This window comes from Myiozetetes cayanensis, unplaced genomic scaffold, assembly GCF_022539395.1.
Source record: "Myiozetetes cayanensis isolate MyiCay16 unplaced genomic scaffold, myiCay2020 scf16, whole genome shotgun sequence".
NCBI lineage: Eukaryota > Metazoa > Chordata > Aves > Passeriformes > Tyrannidae > Myiozetetes > Myiozetetes cayanensis.
In genome coordinates, this window is record NW_026087270.1 from 17,463,176 (window position 1) to 17,482,867 (window position 19,692).

Here is a 19,692-nt window from a genome sequence, read left to right on the forward strand (position 1 = left end):
ATCATTTTTAAATTGAAACTGAGTTTTCTGAGCTTTGTCTATGCTTGGCAGATGAGTGATGAGATAGTAATTGCCCAAATGTACAGCACAGCTTGAGCAACCCTGATATCATCAAGATGTTCACATGAATGATGTTCAAGCCTGAGCGACACGTGGACCTGACTAATAGAAAACCACTGTCAAAGCAAACTCAGAAGGGCAGGTGCCAGGAGGAGGCAGTACCAGGCTGGATGGAAGTGCAACCACTCCAACTGAATGCAGAGCAGTGTGATTCCAAGGGCTGGGACAAGATCACAAATTAAGGAGGAATTCTATTTATTGGTCCGGGAAATAAGACTGTGTGATGGACTGCATCGAGAACTGGCAACACATTTTAACAGATCACTGTCAGGTACTCAACCAGTTTGTTCCTTCCACAGCTCTTAAGTGACCTTTCCTCCCTCTCTGGCATCTTCTCAGAAGTGAGGTGCTCTAATGTCAGTCACATCAGTTGGTTGATGATGTATAATAATCATTCAGATCCTCTACAGGGCACTCTCTGTTTCTTACGGTTGATCTTTTCTTATGCTTCAAACTCCCCCTGGCATCCTTTCCTGACTGCAAGGCCAGGTCAAACAGGCATCTTGTGGGTCAGCAATTGTACCCTGCAAACTCCTGTCTGCTCCTGTCCACTTCCAGCTCTCACTGAAGCCCTAGGCCCTGTGTGGAGTGCGAGTCCCCCACTTCTGTGCAGGTTACTCAAAGGCAGGCAGGTGGCATCTTATTCTTGGGCCCTTGGGCAGAAGACAGGGTCATATCAAGGACAGCATTAGCACAGCACACAGTACCGGGAAGTCGTTAATTGCTTGTATGGACCAACGTCGCCGGGCAGAGCGAGGAGACATCTGTACCGAAAACGTTATACCCAGGAGAAGGGGAGAGAGACACCAAGAAAATTAAAGACAGAGGTAAATAAGCTGAAATGAAAAGTGCTCTGAACCAGCAGAGTAAAAGACACTGTTCCCAACGCTTCTGTTACACAGTGAACACTTGCAAACCACGACCCCCACTTCCATCCTCACACAGTTGTACCACACCACGTTACCTCCAGCCCCGGCAAAGCAAGAGCTGCTGTGCCTCTGCCCCAAACCAGCTCTGGTGGAAGACTCTGGCAACCACAAATCTGAATAAAGTCTTCCACACAGAGTTGTATTATTGCAAGAAGCACTGTGTGACCTTGTTTGTACTGTGAATTGAGCAGAGGACAACACCCAACTGCCCCACATGCCTAAACTCTCATCAGTTTTCCTCCTCTTGCCTGAAGTGCAAGCTGCATCATTTTTACCACAGCTGTCCAGTGCCATGGCACAGAAATCTGCAGGAAGATAAATAAACACTCCTGCTTGCTCAGATATCCCTTTAACATTCAGCATCCGCCAGGACTTCATTCACTGGAATCTGCTGTAACTGTTCACTTTCATTTTAAACAATAAAAGCCATATGTCAGGATATTAGAAGGGATGCAAGAGACACTGCTACTTGGCAGGGCCATGTGGAGATTGTCATTACGGGCTGAGGAACTCATTCAGATTGAGTGAGCAATCAAATTCGCTGACTGACGATGCAGAATAGCTCCAAAGCAGGCTTTCATTAGGAACCTGCAGACATTTCAGTGCTCCATGCAGCATCATAATAATAATGGCCAGTCTTCGCGAGCGAAGATCTGGGGAAGGTCTTTCCACCTTCCAGCCTGCGCATTGGATTTTTTTAGGTGAGACACAGTGTGCGCGGAACTGAGCCCACCCTTTAATCCTAAGGTTCATCTGCCGGGGCCAAGCGAGCTTGGACGGTGGCAGCGAGGTCCTTAGGACGTAGGTGGGTTGCCTTTAAGGGCTGACGAGCCCCACCTGCCCGGGAGTGGCCCTGACCGGGAATCGAACCCGGGTCTCCGCGGTGATAGCGCGGCGCCTTTACCCCCTAGACCACCAGGGGCTCCTAGCAGCATCATAGCAACAACAAATGGAATCTTTCAAAGCACATTACTGTACACTCACTTGGAAAAAAAATTCTGTGTACATTTCTGTAAGAGTCAACACAATAAAAAGGGTTATTTGGGTCATAGGCAATGTATTTTACATTTATTTTCAGCTGGTGATAGACAGTCAGGACCATCAGCCATGCCTTCAGCCTCTACATCCCTGTGCACCTCACTGCTGGGGGAACCCTGCGGACTGGGAGCCGAGGCTGCAGGGCCCGTGGAAAGACAGAGCCCTGTGCTGCAGGTTCCTCATCAGGCCTCACAGAGGAGGAGAAAAGGGTCAGTGGAAGGGAATTTGGTACAGTGGAGAAGCAAACTAAGCTCAGTCCCCCCAATTCTGATGGGAAGCAAGCATAAGGTCACCACTGTCACCATCACCGTGTACAGCAAGGCTGAGCTGTCCCCATGTCCCCACTGGCACGGCCCCCCAACTGCAGGGACAAAAACCACAGCCAGGGCACCTTCCTTAAGAGACACCCAGGCCTGGAACACTGATGGCATCGACACAGCTCCTCCTTTCTGCTGACTACTGCTCCTCAGTGGGGCTTTTTTTGAGGAGTGAAAAAGAGGGAGGAAGAAAGAAGGAGTGTGTGTGTGTGAATAAAAAGTGAGAAATATATATATATATATATATGTGCGTGTGTGTGTATATATATATATATATACACACACACTCTCAAATGAGCACAGAGAGGCTCAGTGCCAGAGTGAGTTCCATTTTGCTTTACTGAGGAGCTCTCTGCTGGATTCAGCAGCTCCCCTGCCTTCATGGGAACGAGACATCTTTGCTGCCCAGCAATGGGCAGATTCCATTTGTTTGCTGATGGTAGCGACGCCAGCGGCTGCCAAATTCAGTGCTGGGGCTGAAGTTATCAGAGTTTAACGCACAAAATTTCAACTTTTATTTAATGCAAACATAAAACCCAAGCTTCAAGAGCATGGAGTTAACTAGACTCAGAATCTGGGCTTTTTAAAGTCCTCACAATGCAACGACATAAAAATATGTAGCACTGATCTAACAGAGGCCATGACATCAAATCCTGAAGAATCAGAAAACCTCTGCTGAAGGGAGATAGAGGTTTTTTATGTTTTTTTGTTTTAAAACTACGTCATCTGCAAGAATATTGGAACCAGCTCCCTGCTAGAGTCCTTACATTTCTTCCTGCATGCAAGGAGATACCTTGGCAGGGGGAAGAGGAACACAGGAATTTCCCCTGGCTTCCAACAGACGTGGCTGCACACAAGCTTTGCTCTCTTGATTTATTTTTTTTTTTTTACCCCGTGACAAAAATCTTGTCGCCATCTATACAAGGGCTGGGCAGACAGGTCACATGAAACTGCACCAAGCTGCTTCCACATGTTATTTTTAGCCTTGTCTGTCATCTTAGAGAGCTGTGTGTCAGAGACAAGCATGCTGCAGAGGACAGAGGTAGCTCTTTAAATAAACTCTCCTGCAAAGAGGAGAACAGGCTGTAATTCTTGTACCAGGCAGCACCATTTTCTCTTTTCAGAAAAAAAGAAAAAAAAAGGTTGTGTGGGAAAAAACCCCACAGAATGGGGATTTAGAGTCTTCTGGGGTCTGCATGGAGGCAAAACTTGCACTGGGGCCAGAGGTGTGGTAGGTGTAAGGACTGACATGTAAGCAGGACACAGTCCCAGAGACAGGGCTGGCTGTCACATCCAGCACCACGAGAAAAACAAGACCCCTTTCAGTGCCCAGGAAGGATGGGAGTTCAAGGCTCTGACCTTCCCTTTGCTCCTGGGACAGGAGTTCCCAAGCTCCGCTGCAGCAGAGTGCAGACAGCTTTTAGCTTTCCTTGGGGTAGCTGGAGGGTCTCCCTTGCTGCAGCAGATTAGGGCCCCCTGCATGGACAGTGAGCAAACTACTCAAATTGCCCCAAATTCTTAGGCTCTCAGTAGAAGCTTACTGCATTTCTGCAAACCTCTTCATGCCCTGCTGAAGCCCAGTTTGTTTCTGAGAAACCTGCTCAGTTTATTAGTCCCACAGTGCCTGCTCCAGGCACATCAGCCCCTCACAGCTGCTTCACAACTGCCCTGTGGCCACCCTATAGCTACAACAGAAGGAAACAGTCCCACTCTCCCCCAAAGCCTTGCTTGTAAACAGCAATGACAGCAAAACCTACACCTAAACCAGGAGTATGTGGATTGAAAGATCTTCAGAGAATCATGCAGGAATGATTTTTGTTTTAAAAAAAAAAAAAAAAAAGGCCCAAAGGGGCACATATCCCTGAAAGAGATACCTGAAACAAAAAAAAAAAAAACCAACTATATCCCATAATCCAGGAGAGGCTGGCAGTAAGATGGAGAGAGCCAAAACCCTTTGCAGTTACATATGTCAGGGAGGACCCAGAACATCAAGAGCTGCCTATATGTATTTATCTGGAGACTAGGGCTTCTTAAAGTGTGAGATTTTAACCCTACATAATGCAAAGGGAGACAGTGTAATGCACTGGAGGAAACTGTGATGGTCAGCACAGAGAAACATCAAAATAAGCAGGTCAAATGCTAGAGAGGATCAGTGAAGAAGTGACTAATAGGAGATAAATCCTTTTGACATTTTACAGAGCTGCCTGTAAAAAAAAGTCTTCTGGAGAGGAATACGAAGCTTCTGTTGCTAGAAATGCTAAACGAAAGGAAAACAGATCACAAAAGCTGAAGTGCTGGGAAAAGTGTTTTGGTGTGGTCCTTACCCTCTCTTTGTAGTAGAAGGAGCTGATGGAGACCTGCTCCTTCTCGCTGCGTGTGGGGCTCCCGCTGTACAAGCGCAGGTTGCCCGGAGTCTCCGTGCGGATCTTCATGGGAGTGATGAGGCCGCTGTGGTACGCTGACAGAGCTGACAGGGACCTGGAAGAAAGGGAATAGCCTTTCAGGGGCTTTCACCCACCAAAGGTCCCGCAGGTTCCCACCGACGTCTCCACTAACCCAAGCTGCAAACAACGGTGCTGGTGTCCTGGAAGGCGCCTGCTGAGGCACAGCGATGTGAGGGCTGTCCCTGCCCAGGGCACAACTAACGCTAGAGGTCAGCAGATCCAGTGTAGGATCTGACATTCTCCCGCCTCCCTGCCCACTGCAGCACACATCAAACACCACGCCGGGCACTCACCTGGGCGTGGGCTCCATCGGAGACACCGCGCGGTGCATGGTCATGGGCCTCGTGAAGTACACCAGGTACCCTGACGAGACAGGACATGGCATGAAGATCATGCAGCAAGGAGCAGATTACTCAAGGGTGAGCACAGGGAAACCTGGCTACCATTTCAGGTATCAGAGGCAAGGAGCTGGGCACCTATCCACTACCCCCAGCACTTTTAAACTACAAGCAGACAACCACATTTTCTCAACCCAAATTCCCTCCCTGAAGCACGTTCTGTTGAGATGTTTCTCTTAAAAGCGCCATTTCAAGTGGTTTACAGCTGTTAGAGAAAAGAGAGGAAAATGAGCAAACACATGCTCATGTTTTAACTCCTCACCAGAACCTGCCAAGCACTGATGCTCCAGAGGCAAGCGAGGCGATGTTTGGCAGTGGAGAGAAACCACTGCAGCTTGTACAACTCTGCTCTTCAACAGGAGAGCCCCAGCCACCTGAAGCCAACTCCAAACACGCTCTCACAAGCCCTACCCCGTTTGTTAGCACCTCAAGTGTTTTCAGCCGCCCACTCTTGCAAGAGTTTCAGGACTTAGCAGGTTTCACTGAGCCTATTCAATGCAATACTATTCTGTTTTACTTTTGCTTGGGAATTGAGAGGCCTGTGTGGAAAGCAGCTTTCAAAGCACACTCAGACTGGGATGCAGTCAGGTCCAGAGGAAGCATGCATGCATCTGAAACAGCTCAGTGAAACTTAACAGCTCTCACTCAGACCTTAACCTGCTTTTTAATGATCTTTGCCCTGTAGACTCTCCTGGAAACCTGGATGTGATTGCACCCCATTTCCCACTTAGGAGAAGTTTCCCAATGACCTTGGGAAAGCTATTTTGGACATCAGAAAGAATGTAGAATGAGAAAAAAGAGTGGCTAGTAACAAGAATATGGTTTCATCAAGGGCTAAGTTCAACCCCAAACCACAGGAATTTCATGCAGACTGAGCACCAGAATACATCCAGCAATGTGATGCTGGGAGGAGAGAACTAGGCAAGGAAAACAGCTATTCCCAGACTTCTGTGTAAGAGCTCTGCCAATGCCTCTGGTATGCCACAAGCCAGAGGCCATCCCTTCAGCTACCCCTGCATTTCCAAATCCTAAAATCCCACATGCAACACCAACTGCATAGTCTCATCTACAAATTCACCACAACATGGCCACTGGAACACCATTTCTCACTCCCTGCATGGCAGTGACCAAAGCCTCGTTCAGAGGCAAGTGTTCCCCAGGACACTGGAAGGAGCATTCCCTGGGGAGCTGCTGTAACACAGCAGTGATGGGGCTGACCTGCACCACAGAACCTGGCTCCAGAGGTCCGTGGGAATGGGATGTTTGAGTCCTGGTAGGAGCCGTAGGCGTTGGAGACGCGGGCGAAGGTGGGCAGGGGGGGTGTCACGGAGTTCGGCAAAGCGTAGGGATTGCTGGACGTGCTGTCCTCTTGGTTCTGGAACAGAAGGTACCCAGGGTCACACTCCTGCTGCCACAGGGAAGGAATCCAGCCGGAGAACCGGACCTGGCACTGCCAACCAGCCTCACAGGAGGTGCCATCCCTCAAGCCAGAGCAGAGCAAGCTCAGAGCACGGTTACTGCTCCAGCTGCAAAGGCACTTGCCAACACATTTGCCTTTGAGGAAAGAGCTTCTCTGGCTGCTCGTCCAGGTATTTTTCTCCCACCATAACCATGCTGAAATGCAGAGCTGAACTGGGGGAGAAACAGTGGGAAAATGTACAGAAAATCTGACCTTCGCACTCTGGATGACTCTCAAGACAGCAAGCTGAGCTAAACCTGATACCTCAGTGATGCAAGCGAGACAAAACCTCCATAAATGGGAATACCACACAACTGTGGGGCATCAAATGCAGGCTGGAGTCTTCAAACGAGGAAGGCAGGTGATGTGAAATACTGGGGGACCTCAAACCTATCCATAGGAGTTTTGTCAGAAATCTTGCATTTATTTGCACAAAGAATACTACAACTTAGGTCTAAGGAATTCTTTAAAGGCAGTGATGCCTGGCTCGAGTCATCAGATTTCCATACAGCAGAGAGAGTTCCCACTCTTACAATATTACTGTTGAAACCAAACAGAATTTAAGACTTTCCACATTAAAAAAAAAAAAAAAAAGCTCTTTATTTGTGAAGAATAAACAAAACCTCTCAGAAAAGAAATCTGAGGAGACTCTCCAATTTTTTCCTGAATGCTAAAAACACCCACCCCGGTGCACTTCACCCACACACAGACCTAATAGCTGACACTGGGATGCTGAGTAGGTATCACAGCTAAGAGCAGAGTGTGACTTGGATTCATCTGCAGTATCATCCCCACAAAACCTCAGCACAAAGCTTCAGAAAAAAACCCAGATTTTCACAGTTTGGTTTTTTTTTTTAAGGGAAGAAAACAAAAACCCTAGAATAGGACTAGCAGGATCTTAACTGAGAAGGTAAAGACATCTGCCACTGCCTTTCAGACATGGATGAATCCATCAACTCCCTGATGCTTCTTATCTTCTCTCACAGATGATAACCATGCCCTGGCACTCAGTGAGATATATTCTGAGTTGGGAAGCTACCATGCACCACTGTCCAAGGCCCAGTCACTCCCCCCCCAACCTGAATATCAGAGTTCCCCAAAGCAGCAAACCTTCAGGGCCTCATTTGTGGAAACAAAACACGTCTAACCATCCACCCAGTTCTCTTCAACGTGAACCAGAAGCGCTCACGCAGATGTAATGGCCACTCACAGGGGCCTATTTACACATCTAATGAGGCCAGACTGCAGAGTCAGAAGTGTGGGACATGGGAGAAGGCAAACTAGGGCAGAGAGCCCACGCAGTTCATACCACGACAGACTCCAGCCAGGAGACCAGCTGACGCAGGCAGGGCTCCAGGCAGCTCTGGTTCCGCTTCACCTTCTGCAGGGAAGTGTCTTTCAGTATCTGGAATACACACAAGATGCAGCCTGAATCATGGTTACATCCACACTTTGCTCACATCCTTTCTGTCTGCAGAGCAGCTAAGATGCCAGGATCCAGAGAGGGCAAAGACACTCCCTAAGTGGAGCCACTGGCGTGCTGTCTGCTCTGAGGGATGGCTGTGAGCTGTGATCAGAGCACCGAGGTTCATGCAGATGCAGCACACTCTGAGCCAGGACTTGGGCTTCGACACTACTGTAACCCATACGTTTCATGCCAGTTTGTGGCAAACTGGGTCAAATTTTTTTCAAGAAGGAACCCAAACTGATCCATCAGCTTGCTGATGGGGAAGGGATTTCATTAGCAATAGATTTGCTACACCAGACAATCAAACATCAGGTCTGGAATTAGCAGGACCCATGTAAAGAAAGTCCCCTCATTTTTCAAACAGTTGGTGGAGGAGAGCAGGAAGCAACAACCCAGCTCAAACACAGTATCATTCTGCAGCTGGATCCTTAGCTGGTCATTTTGTCTATTAGGGGCCTGAGGGCAACTGCATGAGGAGAGGGACGTTTGGGATCCTCAGGAAATACATGGGAACACAGCAGCAATGAAGAACACGTGTTTGAAGAGGACCAGTAGAGAAAGGCAAATACTTGTGTGCAAAAAGAAACCTCACCCTGCAGGCTCCACAATCTGTCAGTTCAGTGTGACCTGTGGCATGTCTTCAGCAAGATCAGATGTTTTGTGTCAGTAAAATCTAGACACCAAGCATGCAGCCCTTGTGTTTTTATAAAGACAGCGTACACTCCACACACACCTTCAGCAGCTTTGCCTTCATGGAGGCCGTGATCGAGGTCGGGTTGATGAACTGGAAGGATGGTGCAGCATTATTGGGATACTGGACAGGGAACATCACCAGCATCCTGACCCTGTGGTTGCCGCAGTGCACCGACACCGTACAGCTACGACTCACCGCGTCCATCTGCGAGGAAAAGCAACCGCTCTGTAGTCACATCCCCAAGGACTTTTAAAGTGGCTTAAATTCATGCTGAGGGACTGATTCCTCTGCACACACAGTCAAGCTGTTCTCAAGGGCAGGGAAAAGAGTTATAGCAAAAAAACCCCAGGCAGATGGGCACAGACTTGGCTCGCACCACACACACTGACAATCCAGCATCCCAGCACCTGGAGAATCTGCCAGCCCAGGCAGCACCAGGAATCAGGCTCTGCTCCCAACAGCCTCTGCACCCCAGCCCACCTCACTTGGCCATGGAGAGCTCCAGGCCCAGGGCAGCAGTAACAGGCATCATCCAAGATTCTGTGCCACTGTCTCAGAAAACTCCATCAGGATCATGCCATGAGCTGTGAAACCACAGGGGTAAGGAAAGGAGACAGGCAGTGGCCTCCCAGTGCTGCACCTCCAGCCACATTCCACGCACAGAGGAGGCTTTGCAGTGCAAGGGAGATGCCAAAACTGAGGGAGAGAGTGCAGGATAGTGAAGGTTCAGCAGATGGGGTTCAGAAACAGCTGAAACGAGACCAACTGCATGGAACACATCACTTCCCTCTCTGCAGTCAAGGCAGAGAGGAAAACACCACACAGCCTTCTCAAGATCAGCCAGTGCACTTACTGTGCTGAAACACTTCCCTCGCTCCCAGTGTCTGGGATTATCCTCTTTCTTACTACCCCTGGCCAAGAGGATCTCTACAGCTTAAAATAAAACTTGTTTACAGGCAGCAGTCACTGCAGCAAAGGTTCCCCTCTGAAGGCTCCCATGAGCCAGCCTGCCCACATCCCCTCCTAAGAAGCCAGTGAAAGGGAACTCTCTACCTCCACATTGACATTTCGGATCTGCACATTGATCAGTGAGAACTCCTGCTGCAGTGTTTGAGGCAGCCCCAGCTGGTCTGTTTTCTTTCCCACCAGAGGGTCGTTCAGGAAATCTTCTTTTAAGGCTGACGGGAAAGATAGAAAAAGGTTGAGCCAAGCCATAACAGACAGACTTTGGGCATGCAATGTCAGCAGGCAGCAAAGAAAGCAGGTTTTCCTCTACCCTTCTGACACAGGGAGATGTGAGTTTTACCCTGCGAGCTGGAGGGTCTCAGCTGCAGTTTACAGGCAGGCTTCTGACCCTTCTCTTCAAAAGAACAAAGCTGTCTGCACACAGGTTTCCTGGGAAGGTTACAGAAGTTGCCTGTACTCTGTACAGCCCTAAACAGTCCTTCTCTTCTCATTGGAGACCCCTTCTCCTCCCTACACAGTGCTGCCAGAGTCACAATCAGCTGAGCTGGAGCTTCTCAGCTCAGTGGGAAAGAACTGCAGCCAAAGCAGTCTCCAGGAGGAGCTCTGGTCTTTGGGACTAACTCCCCCCCACCCCTCCCACCACTCTCAGCTTTCAGGGAAAGCTTCCAAAGTATAACAATGCTTTGGGAGGGAGCAGAGAGTATTTCTGCTCCTAATAGAGGCTTAATTCATTTGTAGCAGCCGTTCGCATTTAATGTTGCAAAGCACTGCAGTGCTTTAACAGTCTTTAAAGACTCATCAGAATGCTGGGTCTAGCTCTCCAGTTCCAACAGTTTTCAGGAGGACAATAATCCCTGAAGGCCAGAATACATTTAAACAGCCAGGCAAGCACTGCAGGACACGAGGAATTATGGTTAAGATAACAAACTTCACTGAGTTTCAGAAGAATTGGTCTCTGCCTGTGGTTGTGCATGGCCTTTGCCTCATTTTTTGCTATGTACCCCTGTCAGGGCAGGGGCAGCTCCTTCTGAGGGTTTTACTGTGGCATCACTTCTTAAGGTCAAATACATCTCTTGATGATGGTTCCAAAGACAGAAGGGAAGTCCTGATTTTTTCAGATGTCATTCTCACACTTAAAATATCACATTGCACAGACTACTCCTAGCAAAAAGATAAATTACAAGAAATGTAAAAATTTGACCTTCTACAGGCATTTTTTTAAAAGTTACTGACTTTGCTGCTGGGGCAAATATCTGGTATTACTGCTGCCCAGTGGGTTACTGAATTTGGATAGGTAGGATGCTTAGCCACTCATTCCTGTTTGAAATTTTATTACAGTGCTTAGACATACTTCAGAAAAGGGAGCTGAAAAGGAGATTAAAGGAAGATCAGTGGCTCTCAGGGAAGATAATTATTTCTAGCTCGAGACACCACACAGCTTACTGAAAAGCCATCTCTGAGGTTCCCAGTATGTGCAGTACCCTCCCTTTGTCTTCTCCTCCCATTCCCTTCCAATTAGTTTCTAATCCCCCAAAGCCACATATTTGTACAGATTCCTAAAGCTCCTCTATAAGCAGCAGCAAGGAGAGCTGCACTCTGAAGGCACAGCTGGGGGCTCTGATTTACCTGCAGAGCTCTGCTCCCTTCAAAGATCCCCCAAAGTGCTCTGCTAATGTAACGTGGAGCCTTTGTCTGCAGCTGAAATGCAGCCACCTCCAGGGCGAAACATCAACAGTCCACAATAGCTTTTAGGCTAGAAAGCACTGAAATTCCTACCTAGGGATTTGCTTGTGCATTAATCCTGCAGCCATGGCATTTGCAGCAAAATCTACCCTGCTACAGAAAAGCCATATTCATTCCCTTTGGCCACAAGGAAAACCCTACCAGTCTGAACCAAAACCAGACCCACACAAAGACTACACAGCACTGTGACCTCATCAGGGGCAGGGGGCTCATCTCTCAGCTTAAACTCATCTACCCTCCTAAGAGCCAGAACTTACCTTATTGCCTGACTGATTGCCTTATTTTTGGCAACGAGCCACAACTACAACCTAAAGCAAATGCAATTAAATGATAATCAGAAGAAATTAAATGATAAAGGGAAGAGCTTTGTTTTACAGGTGGAATCATTGTGTTAGAAGACAAAAACTTGGGAGGATCATCCTGAGGAACCTCAAGTGTTTTTCTTCCTCCCTAATGGGGAATCCATTAACCTTTGAAACACCAGGCTGTGCTTTGCCTACAAGGTTTTCTTATGCCAAGATGTGTCTTCTTCCCAACACAAAGACACTGATGTTTGAGGTTAAACAAGGCATCACTTCTCTCACCTTCCTCATCCCCATGTCCAGAGTTATGCTGGGGCTCTGCATCCTGGGGGTGAAGGGTCTTGTCTGGCTCTGGCAGGTGAGAAATCCCATCAATCAGGTCCTCAACTCCATCCAGGATGTCATTAGCACAGAGCTGAAAAGAACAAACACACCCACAATGCTGCACAACAGAATGCAAGCTGGGGAAGGAGCCACCACTAAACCAGCTCATTCCTCCAGACAGATGGGTTTGCAAGGGAGGTCTGTCCACACAACAGGCACGACTAAGACCTCAGCAGTTTCTGTGATGAAGACAAGTGATCTTCCACTTTCCAGCACCCTCAGCTCTGTCACCTCAGACAGCCTGGCCAAATCTCCTGCTCACTTACAAAGCCACTTAATTGACAGGGCCAGTCTAAGTAACAGGGGTTTTACTTTAATCAAAACTAAAGCTGATATGACTGTAATTCCTTGAAATAATTGGTCAAAATTTGTTTAATTTTTTTTAGATCAAATGTAACAGTAGCATATTTTCTGTGCTTGATATTTACACTCCAGTAGGATCTGGGGACCCAGGTACATACTAGGGGCCCTAGTGTTCTAGGTTCTCTATCAAAATGAGACCATACACCCCTGTATTTTAAGTTCAGCACAGGAAAACAGGGAAGATGAAGAGAAGGAACACAGGGAAGAAAAAGGATAACGGTGTGATGTAGCAAATTGCAGCACTGGTCACCAGCAACGTGCCATCATGTGCGTAGTTTGATCCAGACAAAGACAAGGACAAAAGAGTGGGAGCCAGCAGAGGAGAAGTAAAGGCTCTGACAAGAATGAACGACTGGTTTAAAGACAGGAAAGAAATCAAACATTCACAAATATATCAGGTAGGAGAAAAGGGTCATTTTTCATAAAGTTTGTTACAGACCTGCAGGACTCCTGCAGGATCTGTGCTGGGACACATGCTTCTCAACATATTCATTAAAAACCTGGAACAGGAGGTGAATAGCGACATGACCAGGTTTGCTGATGCCACCAAGTTTTTCAGGGCAGCAACAAGTGTGGCAGACGGCAAACAATCACAAAAGGACCTCACAGGAGTAACTGTATTAAAATGCAAGGTGAACTTTGGTTCAGGTAAATATAAAGCAATGCAAAACGGGGAAAAATGGGGAAAAAATGGCAAGCTCAAGCTGACTGAGGGAACAAGATGCACAGGCCAGACTAAGCTGATGTTTTCATGGAATTATGTCCAATGGTTCAAAAACCAAAGTGAGTACTGAGAGTTCTGTGGAAAGAACAAAGGTCAGATCCCCATCCCAAAAAGCATATGGTAGAACTGAAAAAGGGTCATGACAGGTAAAAGGACAATCAAAGTTCTGGTAAAAAGGATGAAGTAAATCAAGACCCTCTGACTTGAAGAGGGAGGCAGCTGAGGAGGGATATGATGGAGGTCTACAGAATCATCAGTAGCAGAGATGGCTCATTTCACCTTCAATGCAATGAAATTAGCAGGTTACAAAATAAACAAATGGAAGGACTGGTTTTCCACACAAGATGCAGAAAAGCCATGAAACTCCTTGTTGATAGGATGCTGAGGGTGACAAAAATTTACACAGGTCCAAGAAAAGACAAGAAAAGTCTACAGAAGTAAAACTCATCAAGCTCTGTCAGATCCAGACTAAATGAGCCTCTAGGCTGCAAAGTGCAGGAGGTTGGCAGGGCATTTGAGTGAAACATCACTCCATGCCCACCCATCCCCTTCCAAGAAGGTATGACAAGGCCATATGGGCCACTGTGGCCACATGAACCTCTGATGCAGTAACTGCATCAGCAATCTCTCACTGTTGCACAGAGCAGAGGCACAGGACTCACAGCACCTGCCCTGGGCTTAGAGAGGAGGAAGTGGAGGGCACAGTCCCTACATTTACCTAATACCTAAAGCACCAAGAAATAATCCTACAGTCCTGCAGCCATGGAGGTGGCATCTTCAGAGGCACTGTGGGCAGCAATCGACCTCCACCCTCCCCAGACAAGTTCTACGCTTACTGTTAGGCAACAAAGCAGCCTTGCACTTCCACAGAAGCTTTCTGAGGCCCAGGCTCAGAGAAGCCCCATCACAGCTCTCCTCGGGGATGTTCTGGGGCTGGAGCCGAAGAGGAGAGCGAAGCAGCAGCTGGCTGCTGTGTCTGCAGCTTTAGGATGTCAGAGGAGCGACTGGGAGTGCGAGAAAAGGGAGGTGAACCCAGCCTGTGAGAACGCTGTCTGCTGTTCCAGAGCAGAAGTGCCCACGTACCCTCTGCAGCTGGGAGTCGATCCGCCACATCCGCAGGGTCTGATCGCGGGACCACGTCACCAGCTGGTAGTCTTTGGAACCTAAACAGGACACAAACCACTGGAGACCCCGCTGGAAAACAGAGACTACCTCGGCCCTGTGTTCAACATAAACAGATTCTAACGAGCCAGCAGGGACATCCAGTGGGTAAGGCACAAACCATTTCTGCTTTGAATCGGTCTTTGTGCCCCCCTGCACCACAGCTACCACACCCCTAAATGGGCTGCAGTTTACAGGCCAAAGGCACAAAATAAGTATAATGAGTGTGACACAAGTTTTCCAACTAGGAATGGACAAGATCTACAACCATATTTATTGAATTAGAAAAATAGTGTCATAAATGTTTCTCAACTGTAACTGTAAAGTTAAAATATCTTTTAGCTCATCAAATCTGCTTCCAGATGCAGATGTTTTAAAACATTTCTAAGCTAAGAGAAGCCGGTTCTGCCCTCCATTTTTTTCCTTCTGAAAGAGCTGGGTGTTGCCAAGACAAGTTGTAAGGAAATAGATCTAGCCACATACTATCTATCAGCACATAGAGGTACACAGACTTATTTATGTCCATGTTTGGGTCTTGTGATGCAGTTTTAAGTTTCCCTTGTCAAACAGCTGCTACGCTTAAAGAATTTGCTGCTGCACAGCTGCTTCCTACACCCCTCTGCTGAGGCACAGGGGGTGTCTAAATACAGCACAAGAGACTCTGTGGAAGGAAACTTGTGCTATCCTGGTTGTCTCCACACTGAAGCAGACTTGGAATGCTTGTGTGATTGATTTACGTTGCTTGAGACGAGCATGACGTCCAGGCCTTGGGTACATATCCATTAACTCAGCTGAGACAACCAACTGTGGCTCATCCACAAACTGCCTTCAAATGTGCTGCCTCCTAACATGGTTGTCTATCGCTCTCCTCTTTTTGAAAGAGGAAAAGCGAGTTATTGAGAAGGTGGTGAGAACTGAGTGGCCCCAGCAGCTGGTGGCAGAGGGCTGGACCAGCACTTTCACACAGCACTGCAAAGCTGCAGCACAAGTGACTCCGAAGCCAGACGTGCACGTTCTGTCAATGGCAGCTGAGGTGCTGGAAACAAAGCCGTGCTCTGTGTGGTTATCCAGCCTCTGGCATGGAATCTCCTATACTTAGCTGCTGGAAAATTCAGTCAGGACTGAACTCCAACAGCAGCCTCTCTGTCCCTCCCCTGCCTTGGCCAGCACACACATAAGGTGGGTTTGCTGGGTCTGTGGTCTGGGCTATGCTGGAGGCTGCTGATCCAGGCCATGATGTGAGGGGTTAACTGGTTAGCCTGCAGCTTGGAGCACTTGTGCACCCATCTAATAGTTTGCACAATTTATTCTGAAAGATTCATTTAAAAATAGACTCACAGGAGAGTGGTAGCAATAAGAGTCACCGCTGACCCACTCAGCATTTGGTAGATTTGCTCTGTTAGCATGGGAACAAGCAGGCAATGCTTTTGTGGGCACTGCCATAAAACCAGGACAGAACAGCTGTACCTTGAGTGGGGGTGGGACAGGAAAGTGCCAAGGAAAGGCAAGAACCAACAGTGACAGCCCTGACAGCACTGCAGCCAGGTCTCCACACCCCTGGTTAGCTGACAGCCACCAGGCAGGCAAGAGAGCACACCCAGCCCTGAACTCACCTTCTTTCTGCTTCCTCCACTGAAACTCCAGCACCACATCATCATGGCCCACAAAAGTGTGGACAGGCGTGTTCAGGTCAAAGACATTCCACAGAAGGAGACTGTTCTCCCGACGGAGCTGGGGGACCATCACTGTCACCAGCCCGTTGCTGAAAGGCTTGAGAGAGAAACACCCTTCCAGTTACCCTTGGACAGTTATGCTCCCATGCTGCTGTTATCGTACTCTAATTTCCCCCTTTTCCCACCAACATGAATGAGATCAGCACAAAAACAGAACCAGGGCCAAACCCGGGCAGGTCCAAGGCAGTTGCTGTGCAAAAACTTTTCTTTCAAGGGATAAGATGCAGTCCACTGAAATACTCAATGCAGCTCACTTAAGATGAATCATTTTTCCTGCTGCTTCCTCACTTTTCAGCTGGGAGGCTGGAGGGATTTCACCACTGACTTTTCCCAGGGGATCCTCACTGCAATCTGCCTGGAGCTGCAAGAATTGCTACCTGGGGACTCAGCCCCAGCAGCTCCTCAGGGTCACAATGCTCAGAGGAACCAGAGGAACCCAGTCCTACAGCCCTCACTGTGGGGATGGGGATCAAAAACTCAAGGCACAGCACTGGCTTCAGGCTGCACTCAGATGTCTGGGAAAGAGAACAGCTATGACTGATGTTAAGAGCCTTAGCTTCACATGGCTGGGTGCTCGCTCACTCCTCCTCCCAAGCACTCCCCCCTCCCCATTGTGGATGCTGCTTTTCTAGGCCTTTTAAGCACCAAGAGGGATTTTTAAAATCAACTTAATAGTGTCCAGCAGTAGAAGTGGTGAGAAACCCTTCAGCAGTTCTTTATTCAATGGCCCTCTGTGCATTTCTCTCAGAGCACAAGTGGAGCTGGTGGGAGGTTCTCACTCACCGTGTATCTTGCCTTCCAGACAGGAACCTGGCAGGGAAGGATATTGAGGTATTTCCGAGGCTGACGGTAATCCCAGAACTTAAAACCACAAAAAAAAAACCAAGAGAAAGGCAAGCAAAGGCAGGAGTCAGCTGGCTGTACTTTCAGGCTGTAGTTTTCCATGTGGCTTGCAGATAGAACAGACCAAAAAGCATGCCAGGGTGCCCACAGCATCATTAGTAATCCCATTCATTAACAGCAGAGATGGCCCCAAAGGACAAATACCAAGCTATCAGCATCTGGCAGCATCCCTTAGACAACGAGTGACTTGGGGTCATATTCACAGTGATCATAGCTTGAGTAATTAGAGCAGGGACAGGCAGCCTGCTTGGGCTTTCAGAGCTACAAGGTACCCTGCAGGCTCCCAGCCAATGTGCCAGTCCAGGCTGCAGGCAGGCCCCCCCTGCTGTTCCTGCTAATTTTCTAATGAAGAATGTAACCTTTTGCTTTGCTAGAATACACATCACCTCAGAGCTTAGCTCAGTGTGAATGAACTCCACTTGGCTGACATACAAAGCCCACTCTTTCCCCCCAAGTAAAAGGCACTGCACAGCAGCGGTTGCAGGCAGTCTCTTACTGATAATCCTGTTCAACATGACTTTGGAAACCCCAGGGGCTGAAGTATGCCTCCCCCTAAGTTGCTGTGATCAGCTTGAGTCTGGCAACACTGCATTTCAGGGAGAAGGCTCTTCTGGCATGTGTGGTCAGCTCCATTCTGTCAAGCAACAGGCAGAGAGATGGTTGTTTTCAGCTCCCTTACTGCCCTAATCACCACAAATACATGGCAAACATGTGCACCCATCCTTCAGTGACCTCTCTGCCTGTTCTGCAAGTGCAGTCCTGGCTCACACACACAGATGCACAGAAACCAAACGATAAGGATGCAGATCTCCCCAATGGCAAGCGCTCCCCAAGAGCTCACCAGCAGCAGAAGAGCATCAGCTCCACCCTCCTCCCACCTCCCAAGCACAAACCCCAGAAGCAACACTTACCCTGACAGAGTTGTCCTGGCTGGAAGTGGCCAGCGTGTACTCATTGTCAGGATGCCAGTCCAGACCATGGATTTTGGAGAGATGAGCTGCCAAATATTCCACCGCAGTGCTGGGTTTCTGCAAGGAGAAACATTTTTCTTCTCAGCACAGGACTTCTGAAAGCTGGTCTAGTTCTCTGGCATAGGAAGAGACACTTTAACAAGGGAAAAAGAGGGAGAAAAACCTCCTGCCTAGGGAATGAGAAACAGCTCAGCAAAAGTTGTTGAAGGAAAGCTGTGGCAAGTTCCAGTCACCAAGTGCAGCCCAAACGATACTTTATCCTCAGTAAAACAGTTAACTACTACGAGATCAAAGTGAAAATGTTAATGGGTGCAGTTTCTGGAAAAGGAGGCTATCTACACACTCTCTTCAGGTTCATGGCCTCCCAATTCTCTCCAGTTTAAACTCACCCACAAGAGAGATTTGGGATAAAGTAGCACGTGGGTTTTTACCTGTGACCAGAGGGATGTCTGCATCAGGTAGGTGGAAATATGCACAGACTGCTCAAAAACCCCTCAGCTTACCCTTTTGTCCCATATTCGGACATCCCCATCGTGGCTGGTTGCTAAACAGTTGGCATTCTTCTTGTTCCATTTCACCTGGGAGGCTCCAGCTGCAGCACAAACAGCACAGGCCAAAATAAATTAGATGTAATTAAAATGGCCCAGCAGACCTGGGCCTGAGCTGCTCTTAGCCCAGGAGAGGCAGCTCAGAAGAGGAATAGCCCAGAAGCCAGCACGAAGGACGGCATGAAAATTCCTAACTCCTGATTCCTCAGTGCAGTGTTTGTGTCCTCAGGACAGCAAAGCAAGACTGTGCCAGTTGCCTGCCTAGAGATCTTGATCACAAGTTCTAGCCAGTCGTTGTACTCCATTAAAATAATCACGTCCATTAGCTCAGATGGAACAATTTCCTCCAGACAAGAACTGCAGCACCTCCCTCCCAAACCACCTCTCTTTTCAGTCAAGTTACTTCCAGGTGCTTAAGGCCAGATTTGTCTCCCCAAAACCCTTGTCTGCTGCTAAACAGGCAACTAGCACTGTTGATCTATGATTAAAATACAGCTGTAGGAGAAGGCTGCAGTGCAGGTGGACCTTGGGTCTTGCCAGATGGAGGGGGACTCACTGGTTAGACTGGAAAGTCCAGCTGTCAAAACACACCACAGAAGTGTAAGACACTATAAAGAAGCTGGATGGTGGTCCAGATATGATTATATGTGATATCCTGAGAGACTCAGTCAAATCAGAGGATGGGTGGTTATTTCTCATAAGAAAAAAAGTACAGCTTCAGTTAATGTGGCTTGTTCAGGTGTTTTAAGAGAAATGCATGTTCTGTTCATCCTTATTCTGCCAGTATTTTCAAAACCTTTTAAGCTATCAGAGAGGTGAAATCCATGAGAAAGCAAAACAGACCTTGGCCTGCTGCTATTCCCCACCTCCACTGCCCACCTCCTGCTGCACGGTGAGCAGATTCATCCTGACAACCTGGCAAAAAGCTGGTCCAGGGGATAAAAGGCTGCAAATAGACTGCCAGTGGATTGATTTGATCCACTCACTGAAGGGTACACAAACGTCTGGACCAGCACTACACAGCATG

The 19,692-nt window shown here is 48.1% G+C and overlaps 1 protein-coding gene across 4 annotated transcripts in view; it reads right to left on the reverse strand.

The window, feature by feature from the left end:
• The window catches only part of WDR59 (WD repeat domain 59), a 47,519-nt gene that overhangs the window by 15,230 nt on the left and 12,597 nt on the right, over positions 1-19,692 (reverse strand). For 3 of the 4 annotated variants that reach the window (XM_050311152.1, XM_050311153.1, XM_050311156.1), the window contains exons 7-19: positions 18,621-18,709; positions 18,058-18,174; positions 17,027-17,104; positions 16,124-16,280; positions 14,433-14,512; positions 12,161-12,293; positions 9,921-10,045; positions 8,907-9,071; positions 8,015-8,110; positions 6,465-6,621; positions 5,142-5,211; positions 4,729-4,882; positions 828-884 (exon numbers count right to left, since the gene is read on the reverse strand). In XM_050311152.1, the coding sequence (XP_050167109.1) occupies positions 828-884; positions 4,729-4,882; positions 5,142-5,211; positions 6,465-6,621; positions 8,015-8,110; positions 8,907-9,071; positions 9,921-10,045; positions 12,161-12,293; positions 14,433-14,512; positions 16,124-16,280; positions 17,027-17,104; positions 18,058-18,174; positions 18,621-18,709 (1,478 nt within the window). The remainder of the gene's footprint in view (positions 1-827; positions 885-4,728; positions 4,883-5,141; positions 5,212-6,464; positions 6,622-8,014; positions 8,111-8,906; positions 9,072-9,920; positions 10,046-12,160; positions 12,294-14,432; positions 14,513-16,123; positions 16,281-17,026; positions 17,105-18,057; positions 18,175-18,620; positions 18,710-19,692) is intronic. The other variant, XM_050311155.1, reaches the window with a different exon arrangement.